The 14,924-nt window shown below is 39.2% G+C and overlaps 1 protein-coding gene across 4 annotated transcripts; it reads left to right on the top strand.

The window, feature by feature from the left end:
* The first annotated feature begins 2,587 nt into the window (after positions 1-2,587).
* Positions 2,588-14,452, top strand: prkag3b (protein kinase, AMP-activated, gamma 3b non-catalytic subunit). Of its 4 annotated transcripts, XR_002041841.2 has the most exons (14): positions 2,590-3,422; positions 6,811-6,877; positions 7,056-7,204; positions 7,309-7,390; positions 7,945-8,003; positions 8,704-8,749; positions 8,873-8,927; positions 9,625-9,751; positions 10,007-10,172; positions 10,355-10,392; positions 10,737-10,883; positions 11,552-11,645; positions 11,756-12,220; positions 13,912-14,448. XR_002041841.2 is itself a non-coding variant. In XM_010747743.3 (13 exons), exons 1-13 carry the CDS (start codon positions 3,405-3,407, stop codon positions 13,941-13,943), a joined length of 1,080 nt encoding a protein of 359 aa, XP_010746045.2. In that variant the 5' UTR covers positions 2,588-3,404; the 3' UTR covers positions 13,944-14,452. The 4 variants fall into 4 exon arrangements, 1 of the variants encoding a protein (XP_010746045.2); XM_010747743.3 differs by lacking the exon at positions 11,756-12,220 and having other exon boundaries at positions 2,588-3,422; positions 13,912-14,452; XR_003464131.1 differs by lacking the exons at positions 2,590-3,422; positions 6,811-6,877; positions 7,309-7,390 and having other exon boundaries at positions 7,170-7,204.
* Positions 14,453-14,924: the final 472 nt, after the last annotated feature.

The raw sequence follows: 14,924 nt of genomic DNA, 5'->3' as shown, positions 1-14,924 counted from the left end.
GTTTATTTAAAGCAAGCAGGTCATCTTTCACACAGTCTGCCATGTGTCATTTCCCAGAATGGACAAACCAAACACTGACTCAACATGTGGGGTATTTGCGAGTTTTGCCAAATGCCAAATGCTTAGAAAGGAACTTGTATTCAGTTGGTTGCAATTTGCTGTCTCACCACTAGATGACACTGAATCCTGCATATACACACTAGACCTTTAATAACCCAAGGAGGGTCTTTTAAAGTGCCTGTTGCCCTATTAACAGAAATACATAATGCCATTAAACATAAATGACCTAAACAATTAGCTGGTCAATGTTTTTGTTGATTAAATTTGTCAATAAACCCAGCTGTTTGTTTAAGAGGACATGAAGAGCTTCAGAAAAGCGTATCTGTAATCATGCTTTTTAATTCATGTCACCTTCTTCTCGTCTCTGCCTCCCGTGACACGTTAGATATCTTCACCTCAGCTGACATTTTTCTGTCTGAATACTGCGCTTCACACAGTATCAGTCTAACATCTTGGATCCATTGTGAGGAACACCACGTCGGCATGAACAGGCCGTAACGTTTTGGTTACTGATGTTTTTGGTTGTTCACAACATGACATATGAATGATGTTACATATATTAAAACAAAATCTGTAAGATGCTCTTAAATAATAACACTAAGGCGTTTCAGGGGCCCAGGAGGTGTGGAAATATTTAGTTTCTAAATGACTGTTACAGTCTGCTCTGACACATTTGGCAGATTCCACTTGACACTTGACCTCTCCGCCGTCATGTTCATTGGCTGCAATTCAGAGCTGATATATTAACACTATTTGAAGTTGTTTTTAACTGAACAGAAATATGTGGCAATAATATATTTACTAACTTACAAAAACTTGTAAAATGTGTTAAAGGGCTGTATGAAGTGCTCAGGTTGACGATTTAAAAATAAAAGTTATCTGTGGTACAAATCTCATGATTCGGTCTTTATCTGGGTGATTTAAAAAAAACATATTTAAAGTTTACTTTACAGTGTAAAGTCTGGTGAAGCTCACAAGAGTGTGTGATGGAATTCTCCAGTGAATGACTTTTTGATTATTTGACTGTCTAGACAGTTTATGAAAATAAATTAGAACCTGTTTATGCTGTGATCCACTGGCCGTCTGGACAGCAGCAAGGAAACCTATACCACGTAATTATGTAAATTCCGCATTTGTTCGCAAAAAATGTTTGTACAAAGTGTATCAAAATGGAGCAATAATTTTCCGTTGAAGAACTTCTACACTTGTGACCTTTAAGAGTGCACTTTCGAGTGAGAGTGACCCTCTTGCCCTAACCTTTCATATGTGTGCTCTAATAACAGAAGTTTCCTTTTTTTTATATAAATATCTTCTTCATGCATTTTGTTTTCGAGCCTCACTAACCGAGCCTGTGTAGTCTGTTCCTGACTACTCCTCTGCACAGAAATAAATGTCAAAGACAATAGTAATGCAATAGAATTTTTCTGTGGATGAACTTACTTTTCATCAATTATGAATGCATTTTCCACTTTGGCTTTTTGTAGGATGTTGAGCCTCTGAAAGTTTTCATCCAGTGTGGTCAGGACAGAAAAAGGGCATGAAAATTACAACCTGTCCCAGTGGAACACTACATGCGTGTTTATATAAGTTCTGTTTAAAGAAAAATTGAAAAAAGAAAAAAAAAACAATATTTCAAATTAAAAAACAGAATTCTGACTTGTTTTTTGTTTGTGGCCTTTCTGTATATAGGAAAATGAAAAATCCCAAATTATATATATATATTTTTTTGTGTGTGTGTTTGCCAACTAGTGTTATCTTATTTGCTTTACCTTACATTCTCTTAAAATGTTGGAATTATTAAATCTATGGATATCTTTGGTTATCTCTTATAAAGAGAAACCCACAATACAAGACTAATATTAGTCCAATAGTATTGCATTATTACATTACAAATGTACAGCATGCCTTGTAGTGTAAGCAAAACAGTTCATTCATATGACTTCATAAAGCAGTTAGCCAACAGTGACCCTGTTTACAGCTGCAACAGCATGTGTTTGAAACACACACGCACGCACCGTGACACATTCCCTATGGAGAGAATTGTTAAATGTGCCGTGGGAGTGAAGACAGAAAACTGCCAGTGGTATTCTGCATGTATGTCAGGACTCCAAGCAGTTGTAAACTATTAATATCTGCGCCCCTCTCTCTAACCAGCAGCAACAGTCCTGTTTGGAGTATCCCATTTATTATTAGTAAGGATTGCTGTATGTCACAAATACAACTCGCAGAACTTTCAAAGTTCTCGAAGTTATATCTGCTGGAATGTTTGAAGTGGTGAACAGGTAAACAGGTGATAGCAGAGTACATTTATTACATTTACAACTGCATTGTGTTTTTAAATCATTTTAAACGATGTCTTTAAATACATTTTTTTATTCAAATTTTAAGGCTCTGAAAATGAATGGATCCGTCTACTGGAGTGGTTCAGTGCATCTATAAATAGTTTGACATGTAACAGTCCAAATGAAACCTGAACATCTACAGTCAGACTGTCAAAGCCTTAAAGCTGCACCAGCCTACATGCACTTTCTTTTGTTTTCTCTGTTAACAGTGGGTCAGATGAGTAATGTGAAAGTTGTTACTCACTGTGACAAACCCACAGAGATTCATCACTGTCGGCAATACAGAGTTATTTATTGTCTGTCGCCTCATTGTTTTGGTTTTACGGCCCACAACTTTCTTCTTTTTTCTTTTTCTGCAAAAAAACTCTGCCACTGTACGCCATCCGCCCAACACCATGACCAAGTTAGCTACTCTAGGCTGAACATTTCTGGCATTTAAGACCAAAATTAAATTGTGTTTCAAAAGCAGAACTTAAAGGCAAAGCAAATATTGTGCTGACATTTATCAGGAATTAACCCATCTGCACTGTGCTCACTTCTTCTGTGAGCTTTGTCATTCTTCTCAGTTATTGATGAGTTTTAAAGGACCATGTGGTGTTTTTGTTTTTTATTTATTCCCCCTCACTCACTCTCTCTCTGTACACATTTCCCCTCCCACTCTCCCTCCCCTCCCTCTCTCTCTCTGTCTGTGCCACAGGCCTGTCGCCCCTCAGTCCAGATTTAGACCTCAGTCTTTCCCAGACATTTAGACCCTGCTGGCTGAAGCCTGTCCGGTGGTGCACAGGTTCCCTCGTCTTCTGTGTCCAGTACCTTCATCTTTCCTTCCTCCCTTTATCCACCCTTCTTCGCCATGCCTGCTCTCTTTCATCACTTCTTTATTTGACATGGTAGCAGAGCCTGCCAGATGTCTGGGTTGGACTGCAGGGCGAGGGTTGTAAGTCCAGGGTTTTGGCAGTTGGTCTGCTCCCAAAGAGGGAGACCTTCTGCTTCTCTTTTCCAGCCATGGAGCCTTTTGCAGAGGTAAGACACACTGCTAACTCACCCCCATCCTCCATCTGATCTCTCCGCTTCACATGGGTGTCTGTCTGTGTCGGTGTGCGTATGGACATGACTTGGCTGACCACCACGGCTACTTTTACACTGCTGGTCTTGACACCTACTTCTTTTTTATTTCACTTGCACCACCTGTTTATGTTTACGTATTATCTGTATGCTTTTGTACATCAATACCTTTATTTAGGAGGCCCCATTTACAGAATATAGCAGACATTTAATATATTCATAACTATTTTTTTAGTATATAATGACCTAAAAATAAGAATCATTATGTTTTACCTTAGAATGAGCCTATCATATCAACGGATGCTGTGGGTCCTCTTCCACGGAGCATGCCATGTTTGTGTTGCTACGGCAGCCCAGAAGGGACAAACAAAACACTGGCTTTGGATAGGTTGGAGAAACTACAGTTACTAGGAGAAAGTGAGTAAGGTGAGGAGGGCTACAATCAGCAACTACTGTACACACTGGTCCTTTAATCAAATGAGCAGGACCTAAAGGTGTGCAACATGCAAGTTAAAAGCAGATAATAATAAAAAAAAATACTGCTAGGAATGCTTTTGATGCTGTTATGTTGTCCCTCAGCAAACGTTAAGACCATTTCTTGATTCACAACGAACCGTTCGTAATTGATCGGAACCTTCTGCAGTGTATAAATAGTCGTCATTAACATGATGGAAATCAACCCTTTCTTGGTCTGCTGCGTTGCTTGGATGTCTGTGTGCATGATGCTATGTTTGTAAGTGTTAAGCTGTGAGATGTCAACAGAGCCTCCTGAAACCTTGATTTCATTGTTTGTTTCATCTGTCTTTAGTGTTCTGTCCTCTTTTTCCTCCTATTTCCCATTTCGTCTCGCGTGTTTATCTTGTGAATGATTGCGTAGCAGAGCGCGACGCCACCGTGGGTTCCTCAGCACAGTCACAACAGTCAGTTACAGATAATTATTTTACTTTCTCTATGACTTGCAACTCATAAATTACAGACTGGAGCATCTGTTTGTCCCCTCTCTGTGTGAGCGTTGCTGTATCTTGAGGTTCAGCATGCTACAGCATTGAAAGGAAAGAGTCTGATGAGACAACAAGCAACAGCTGTGTAAATGAACTCACCTGGCACTGCTCGCCTCTCTCTCCTGCAGCTGAAAGACTCAGCCCTGGCTTCACGGCTTGAAACTGTATCTCTCAATTACCATTTGAGACATTTAATTGCCAACTAAGTATAGAAAAAAATGATTCTGTTTGCATTGAAGCTGTACAAACAGAGGGTTAGACTTGTCAACATATGGATAAAGAAAAATTTCAATGGATGCATACACTGGCATAAGACAGTCCCTCTATCTGACCCCTTTACCTAAATCAATCACGCCTCAAGTTCACCATGACAACAGTGCAACACAGCTGCTTTGATTTCCTTGAGCCAAGTTCTACCGCTGTTGACATGGGACTAGAGTTTCACGATACCCACGGTACACACGGTACCCCGCGGTGCCAAATCATATCCGTCGCTACTATACTAGAAATTTTACACGACGGTACTACCGTGGATTACTATACTATCGGTGCCAGTCTCCGCTACATAGCGGCCGCCTCCTCCCGGCTTCTCACTGCATGCTACTCCTTTGTAAACAAACCAACTTGGAACCGCAACCGAACTAACAGCTGCTGAATATTGGCTGTTTGCCTGTTACTGGTGACGTCCAGGGACATGATAGGCTGTTTCCGCACGCTGGGTCCGCCCGTCTGTTAGCTGATTGGCTGTTCGTGTGTTTCTGCCGGCAAGAACGAACTCCAGGAAGACAGCTCCGCTTCGATAGAAAATCGCTTCAAAACAAACAACAAGCTAAAGTTCTGTCTCCCCAGACACGAGACAACACACTCACCATGGCAGAAGCACCGGGCCCGAGCAGCGAGTCTGCCGTGGCGTCTTCGTCAGTGGCAACACTAATTTTGCTTAAAAAACAAACGTCGTTGTTTCAAACTAACTTCAAATACATGTGCAGTTTATAAAAATAATAATAATAAAAAAGGTGCGTACGCGATAATACCAGAACCGCGATACTTTGTCTGGTATAGTATCGGGGTTACTCATTTTAGTATCGTGACAACTCTACATGGGACCCTTCTCAACTTGGGCCTTCAAAGTTCTCGTTTGAATATTTGCTCTCATGCATGCTGGAATTTGTAGTCCTTCCTGAACATTTGTTTTGTAGCAGCCTTAACAGACCTTTATCTCTTTTGCTCGTGCTCTTACAGTAATGACAACGCTCATCTGCTGATGTCAAACAGATAAGATGTTTGTGTTCACCATCTTAGTCAAAGCAATCAAGTCAAAGTGCAGTTGAGGATGATGGGAATATCATAGTGCATTTTTGCAGGTCATTGTCAAAAGTACTGGACAAATGAAATGAAAAGGAGCTAGATAAAATGTTGGGAGATAATGGCAGCCATGGAGGTGCTAGAAGAAGTCTGGCTAATTAGGATTCATGGCAATCCATCTAATAGTTATCTGGACCAAAGTGATGACAACAGGAGTGAACTAGACGTAAAAATGTCCAGTCTAAGGTTGTAATTGAGTTAAAAAGTAGATTTTTCAAAGTTGCTTTCAAATGCGATCAGTAACAGTTCACTGATTCTTTGGACAAAATAACCTTTCTTCACTCAGTGTTGACGTTCACCAAAGGGTTCTTGGCATGCTGCAATGACATGCATCAGACAAGCTGCAGACACTGCTGCTACTTCTACAACAATTGCTTTCGATGTTGCATGATCAAATCCCAAATTAAGGAATAGTTTGATATTTTGACTTTATATACTAAAAGTCTTACTGATAAGTAAAGCATGCGACAATATCAGTATATGTGTTCTACACAATGTTAAGCTTTGTTAAGGTTTAGCCTAGCAGAGCACATAGACTGTGAGCTAGGAAAAGCTGCTTGCCTACCTCCATCAAAGATGCATTACAGTCACTCCAAAGCTTCTAGTTTTCATGTGATATGAGTATTCAACATGTCCAAATAAAAACAAGACTCTGTGGAAGTAAGTTTACACTTTGAAGCTATTTCTTGACCAACAACAGCTGAAGAGACTGCCTGCAACCTCCCACAAGTCAAAACTCTTGGATGTGATTAGCTTGTAACAAGATACAATCTGACATTATCTAACCACAGTATAAATAGATCAGTGAGGAAATGAGTTATCACTCAGAAACAGAAATGAATCATAACAGCTCAAATCTCAGATAGCTGTGTGAAGCTGCCGTGGAGCAAAAGCTGCCAAACATGGACAGGGGAATCACTGCAGAGCTGTGTATAGCTCAGCCTTGAGAGCATAAACTGTTGATATGCTTCCCGTTCTAGGTGCCGTTATTTGAGATGGACCAAGACGAGGATGAGGAGGAGGATGTTCTCTCAATGAAGAGCAGAGGTAAAGAGAAGATTTTAAAACTTCGTGTGTTTATTATTTGATAATAGCTCCTAATTCATGCACCACTATTCTGCAGAGTATGTTGCATAGGAAAGGAAATTGATTGTAAATAGTCCAGGTTTGACCAAGTTGTTACAGCCTCTTAGTTCATCTTGTGTTTTCAATTGTTTGTTTGTAGGCGACTGTACACATGCAAGACATGATCTTGTGCCCCCTGCAAGCACAGAGCATGACACATTTATATACACGAACTTCATGAAGAGTCACTGCTGCTATGACGCCATTCCTACCAGCTCCAAACTGGTCATTTTTGACACAACGCTACAGGTTTGTTTTTACAAATTCCCCCATTTTGACAGCAAAATGACTGTTTGCAAAAACTACATGACAATTTGGGGTTGCAGTTCTTGAAAAGCTTTTGTTGTTGTCAGGTGAAGAAGGCCTTCTTTGCACTGGTGGCTAATGGTGTGAGGGCAGCACCACTGTGGGACAACAAGCTTAAGTGTTTTGTGGGTGAGCCATAAAACATCTCTAAATCTCTCAATCAGAGTCTGTTTCATGAAGCATCTTAAATATGCGTATATATTTATTATATGTACGTGTGACCTACATTGGGTTCCTCCTAGGCTGTGGATTCAGGTTTCCCTTCTGTGGACAGGTGGTTTCAAATGATCCAGGCCCAGTTTATGTGTTAACATTTAGAGGAAAGCAGGTCAACAACAACTAAGACATTTGTGTTACATTACAAACACCGTCGACTCACTGAATACAGAGGTGATCACTGTGACACTTTAAAGCGGTCCATGGGTGTTACCTTTCTGCCTGTAACTGAAACGGCAACAGTCTTAAACGTACAGTATGTGTCAACTGCATCAGCCTGCTGCATGGGTAAACTTCTTACACACAGAAAACAAAGTTATCTATCTTCAAAGTCCAAAAACTGTAACTATAAATTATTATATTCATTGCATTGAAGAATTTAACTATTTAAGACCAACTTTGGTTCATTAGATATACAGCATTTCAAGCTTGAAAACATTTCTTCACCTTTGTCTGTGTGCTCGCAGGTATGCTGACCATCACTGATTTCATCAACATTCTCCATCGTTATTACAAGTCTCCTCTGGTGAGCTGTGCTTCGAAATGGTATCTTCATATTAAACATTCATCGCAAATAAAGATGTGTTATGGAATTTTCTATCCTTAGGTTACATGAGGTCAGGTGTGGGCCTTGAGGTCCTCGGCAGTATTAAGTGTTTGGCTTTGGTTGGGAACAGTAGGTGCCAGTCTATCTCAACACTGTGGTGTCCAGGGTCGAAGAGACCTATTGCTGCCTTCTTAGACATAATAGAAAGTTTGCCATTGACGTTCCAATCTGCGTAAACAGACATCTGTGTCTAAAGACTAGAATATGCTGACAATAACACCTGCATGAATAAAAACATTCTCTTTGGCTAATTCTGGGCGTATAGTATTTGTGGTGTTATCTTGGGGTTTAAAGTCTATCCACCAGGATGAGTTGGGGCAGAATGTGAGACCGACTCAGGCACTTCTGATGTTCTTTGAGGGTGTCTCTAATTCTCCATGGACAAACTTCAATAGATATTACAGCATAAGACATCAGAGGCTCCTGAACACTTTCTTCCTTCCTGACCTCACCATTGACCTTTGACTTCAGCAATTTCTCCACAAGAAGATGTATGTCTGTTGTACATCTGTTGAAATTTGTTTTGTCACAAGTCAAATTATGAAGCAGGAAACTGCAAATAAAACCCACTGCAGACCATCACTGTCCGATCTGACATGATGTTTTTATTTGTCTGCAGGTTCAGATCTATGAGCTTGAAGAACACAAAATAGAAACATGGAGAGGTCTGTACAACAACAGAAAATACCATCATATTGTACTGCAAGTGTTAATGAATAAAACATTTTAGAAGTAAGGTTATAGTAATTTGTGTTAAAGCTAATGTTTGTGTTTCTCTCCGTTTGCAGAGATTTATCTACAGTACTCTATCAACAGACTGATCAGCATCACTCCTGACTGCAGGTGAAAACAGCCTTTGGAAAAGTTAATTCAACTCAGTGTTATAGTTACGCTTCACCATTTCAAATGTAATCTACTATATTAGAGAAATTATATTACTTAACAAAAACTAGCATCTGTCTTTCAGCCATTTATTTCACAAAGTTCTCGCCAAAGCCATCCGCAAATTTACTCTTCCAGCAGCATTAGGCAGGCTTCTTGCTTAGTCCCTCTCTCCTTTTCTCTCTTTAGCTTCTTCTGTCAGCGTCCCCTTTGGTCTCTTCTTCTTTGTCATTATGTCCATAGACGCTGCTAAACCTGTTACATTGCCTACTTGCCTAGTTAGAGTTCTGGCACAAGATCGGCACTGCTACCTGTCATTTACCTAGAAATCTCTTCTTCCCGGTGGTCTAAAATGCCTGTGGTACAAACACTAACTCTCCCTGGTGCTCTAAAGTTGACTAAAGAGTTGACGCAGAACAGCCAGAGGACATTAGCAACAAAACCAGAAAACATTTCCTCCATAAAATATGATCAAGTTCAGTGAAACAGTTGGTAGTGTGTGACTTAGTATCGTAAAGTATTAAAATTTAAAAAACCTACATAAAATTAAAATGCGTGTTACAATGAATGTCTCACATTTGTGGTATATTTGTATATTGTCCTAAACATTTGGGCTTTAATACAATGTAAACAAAATAATCCATAATGTGTTCCTCAGTTTGTTTGATGCCATCTACTCCTTGTTGAAGAATAAGATACATCGGCTGCCGGTCATCGACCCAGTATCAGGAAATGTCCTCCACATCCTCACTCACAAACGCATCCTCAAGTTCCTCCACATCTTTGTAAGACTTCTTCTCTTTGTGATGCTTCTCTGAAGAGAACAAACCATTGCTGAATCAGATTAATTTCTCAATGAATTCCCTAAATTCATTGAGAAAGGCTCATTCTCTGGCCCGGAAAAGGCTCTCAATTTCTTAATGTTTCCTATTACTCTGATTGGATAGAAAGAAACAGAAATTAAGAACTGAAAAACTGAGATGCTTTGTATGATTTATTTTTTCAGATATTGCATACTAGTTCTCTTTCCTCCCTTCCAGGGATCCATGATTCCTAAACCCAGGTTTCTTCAAAAGCGGATCCATGAAGTGGCGATCGGTACCTTTAAACAGATTGCGACAGTCCAGGAAACAGCCTCCGTATATGATGCTCTCACCATTTTTGTAGAGAGAAGAGTGTCCGCTCTGCCTGTAGTCAACGAGCAAGGTAGTCTAACATTAAACTGACACTTGGAGGTTTAGTAACCAAATAGTAAATCATACTGTTTCATGTATCAAATGAAAAACAGATGAGTTTTCAGAACACTTTGGATGCACTTCAGAAGAAGTTATTTCTTGTGTTTTTCAAGCTGTGTATATATTTTGTACATGTCTCTGTCTCCTCTGTAGGTAAAGTGGTGGCCCTGTACTCCAGGTTTGATGTCATTGTGAGTTCATTTTACACATTCTGCATTACTGAAACCTTTTAGTCGAGACAAGTATGCTCAATAAAAAAAGAAGAAGAAGAAAAAGAAAAGAAAACATAATGTAACTGCTTAACAATCACATAATGCATAAGTACAATCCAGAAAGAAAATCAAAAATAATTTAGAATGGATTACTGCACACCACAGCAATTAGTGTTTACATTTACATTTACTTAGACTCCACAAGAATTAAAGTATAGGTCAACTCAGCTCAGTTTTTGAAGGCCTGGTTTTAGGTTTTAGCTATAATATAATTAACTGCTGGTGGCAGAACAATACTGTCTTCTCTTTTTTTTAACATTCAGAACCTTGCAGCCCAGAAAAACTACAACAATCTCAACATGACGATGCAGGAGGCCATCGCCTCTAGAGCATGCTGTATGGAGGGAGTCCTCAAGTGTTACCCTTACGAAACACTGGAGACCATCATTGATCGCATCGCAAAGGCTGAGGTAACACACACGCAACAGTCCGACTGAAGTATCTTTATTAAATGTAGAATGAACGATGTTCTCATATGGATTGATATAGTTATGGGAATGTAGTTATAGTGGAGTGGCAGGTTGAGCATCCTTAATTTTAGTGAAGTCAAAAAGAATTAGTGTATATTTGCAAGAAGGATTTAAACTGATTTGATTGGACCGCCCATCAAAAGTTGCATGGCTCAGTGGAGACGAACCAAGCTGCCTCCTTCACTGTGTTGTTAGACCAGGAAAAAGAAGAAAGAGAAAATGGGAGAAACATTGACAGGTGATACAGTTAGTGGACAGACCTTCCAGGTCTGTGAACTGAAGCCAACCATGAAGTGTAATACGAGAACGTGAACAGGTAGGCCACCATTTTTTCAATCAAAACCAGTCACACACCAGCTTGCAGTATGTCACCCATCAGCTCCAAACTACTCTGATATGGCTCTGCCAGCTACTGCAACCCGCAAGTTAATGGTCAAGTGTTAAATGATGAGTGAGATTAAGTAGGTGACCCAAATTTGATTGTGTAACCGCCCCCAAATTTGTCATTATAGTTTTTGTGTGGTGCAAGCTGTTAATGATGATTCACTCTGTCTAGATTAGCCAATCAAGAAACATAATAACCAAATCCTGTTGGGTTTTTCTGCCAGGTACATCGACTGGTGTTGGTTGACAGTGATGATGTGGTGAGAGGGATTGTCTCTCTATCTGACCTCCTACAAGCCCTGGTTCTTACTCCTGCAGGTATTGATGCACTGCACTTCTAACTCCACCCCTTCCATTCATCCCCTGCTCTTTCTCTCAGTCCCCTGATTACCCATCAATCTACCTATCTGTCTTCAAATCCACGAAAGCTTCACGCTCCTTCTGGCAACCTACTGTATCTCCTTCTGCTCCTGTGAACACTCATGTTCCTACTGAACAAACTCTTCGTCATCCAAATTTTCATCCTCCTGAAGACAATGGAGCTCTTTCTTCTCTTCCTGTAAGATATTCTCACCATCAAAGTTCCAAAATCTTCGGATCCTTTCAGCTACCCATCTTGTATTCCTACCAAGATCAGCCTCTCCTATTGAAATCCTATTTGAAAACCCTCTACCCAGCCAACTAGACACTATTGAATAGCCTAATCAATCTTCGAAAACAACTTCCAAACCAGTTCTGTTGCCTCTACCAAAATCCCTTGACCCTTATCGTCTACGTTGTCACCAGACCTCCACTCCTTCTCCCAAACATAACTCTTTCGTCAATCAGCTGCCGTCTTCATGATGCAGTTTCTTCTATGAAACCACCATCACCTCTTAGCCAACACATCCCAGGTAGGAAGCACAGTGAGTTGCTGCTGGTAGCTGCCTGTTTGAGCTTGCATCACTTACGAGGGCTCATTGCTGCCTGTTGTGTTTGTTCTGTAAATTCTCCAAAAGGATAAAACGAGGTGGAATTGGTACCTATGTAGTTATGGCATATATCTTAACCTGTTTCAAATTAAATTAAAGGAAACACACTTATCTACACACCTGTGTAGCGTTCTTCTCAATTTAACATACATTTCTATATATTATTTACAGTTGTACGATATATATACTTATATATACAGGCAGTTAATTTCAAATCATACACCATGAGTGTCCTACTATTCCCACCCATCATTGGTTAATGCATCTGCTATCAGAGCATAACATTAATGATATAAGTGGAGACAAACTGTCTGAACAAATACAACTAATATGATGGTAAACCTTTAGTTTAATAGTGAGCATGTGAGAAAGGTCTGATTCATTACCTGAGACACTCCTTAGTCATCTGATGAGTCAGAATGAAACTAAATCTCAAAAGTCATCGATGAGGAGGTTTGTGTTTTAGGTGAAAGAAGGTGAAATTTGAGATATCGCCATGAAATTTCCCAGGTTATCACGGACATTAAAACAATGTGTTTTTTTGTATCACAAGTTTTCTGACATTTGATGTTTAAGTATGCAAATTAGCCATTAGCGAATTAAATATGTGTCCATTTGTATACATTTCCTGAACAGGTATCTAAACACTGGATAAAGCCAGGTTCAAATGTATTCATCATGTGTTTCATTTTGTTGACATATTAGAGTCAAAGGTTTTTACAGAGGGACCTCACTCCATGAATTAGTAATGTTGTCAGCAGCCATACAAATATTCTCCATGTTTTTAAAAATAAAATCTTCTATAAATCAGGCTCTACATATGAACAAAGCCCTCTGTAAAAACCTTCAGAGTATAGAAATAGCAATAAAACTGAAAGGTTTGTTTAATGTTTGTGCAACTGAAGTGAAGAATTCTGGCTCAAAGTCTGAGAAAAAATGTTTTAGAAAACTGACCTAAATTGGCCTGAATGTCTTCTCCGATACAAAAGTCAATCGGCATGGATGCTGAAGACCTCAGGAACGAAATTTGCATATTCATTCTTCACTTCTGTCGGCATATCATTAATGTATGATACATTTACATCATACCAGACTGACCCCAAATACAAGCAGCCATCTTGGAAGAACTACTAGTACAAGTGGGAAGTCATTTCATTAATCTTTCAAAGGACATGTTATGACCAAAAAGACAAGGTAAACACATTAATCCGCTCAGGCTGCATAGTATTAATAGAATATCATCATATCAGTTTCTTTGGTTCTTCTGATATGATGTGAATATGGCTTTGGGTTTCAGCCTTGATGAAACAGTCCATAGCATTATACTGTGTGCTCGAGTGCTTGTCTTCTATACATTATATATTTAAGATTCTGTGTTGAGAATGTGCTGAAAATTGTAAAAGATTGTGTTTCTCAGTTGTAGCAACAACACAAATTGTCTGACTCTTGGCCACACAAAAAAAAGAGAAAGAAAAAAAAGTTTTAAAAACTAAAGGTTTTAGTCACACTGAAGTCACATAAGTTAAACTTATCAGAATAATCAGAATGAAAACTTAAATAAGTTAAAACGTTTTCCTTTATTTTTGTTAATTTTTTTCATTTAATCCTTCTAGATATCTTTGAGAGATCATGCCGTCAAGACTGAAGAAAACAAGATGGAGACTGATCACATAAAACATGACTGTGAGATGGCAAAATTGGAGATTAGCAGAGCAGGGTAATGACCCCAGAGGACAAATAGAAAGTGAAAAAGGAAACACTTTCACGCTTCTGTGAAGCGAAGCAGCTCAGTGGTCGCCAATAAACAACTGTGGTTGTGCTGGGAAGCTACCAATGTTGATGTACATATCATATGGCTGGAACACAGCATCGAACTGATGATGCACATCCAGAGACTTTTAAACTGAACTAAAGCATTAAATCTGAGGTTATTTTGCAAGTTGGGTTACTTTGGAATTGAGATTTTTAAAAAAGTGATGTTTAATGGTTTGTAATTAACCTTTCTGGTCTTAGAAGGATTACAAATGACTCATTCATATATTGAAAATATTAGATCATACAATTATGAGCATATTTTTGTAAATACACTTGTCATTGTGAAAGATAAATAAATATATCCCCTTGAAGTGCACTGGTAATTACAATACTGCGCTTACACTATGGTTTTGTTTTGCAATAAGGTCATTTAATTTTGATATGGTGCAGTAGTGATGTAGGACAGGTGCTGGATCATACAAGCACTTTACAGTTAAATAATAACAAAGTATGAAGGGGTTTAAATTGTATGAACAGTATAATAGTGGGGTAATACCATGGTCATTATTCAATAATCTTGGCCTATGTTGGTAATAGTGATAACATTTTTAGGATAGATCCAGTGCACCACTGCATTAAAAGGACAGAGCCTGATCCGACAACAAACTGCAGTGTAAATCACCTCACCTGGTACTGCTCTCCTGAGCCGACCTCCCTCCTTCAGCTGCAACTGAACGCTAATTAAACACCTGGAAACAAATATAGTTTCAGTGTAGCAGACATAAATCATGGCTGAAATGTATTTTAATAAAAGCAAGCCCACTTCTTTTATTTTAAAGTTCTGATTTGAGCGTCAGTTACTTCAAAGCAC

Source organism: Larimichthys crocea, chromosome XVIII (genome assembly GCF_000972845.2).
Source record: "Larimichthys crocea isolate SSNF chromosome XVIII, L_crocea_2.0, whole genome shotgun sequence".
NCBI lineage: Eukaryota > Metazoa > Chordata > Actinopteri > Sciaenidae > Larimichthys > Larimichthys crocea.
The sequence above is the reverse complement of the archived record's forward strand: the minus strand, read 5'-3'. Positions and strand labels throughout refer to the sequence as shown.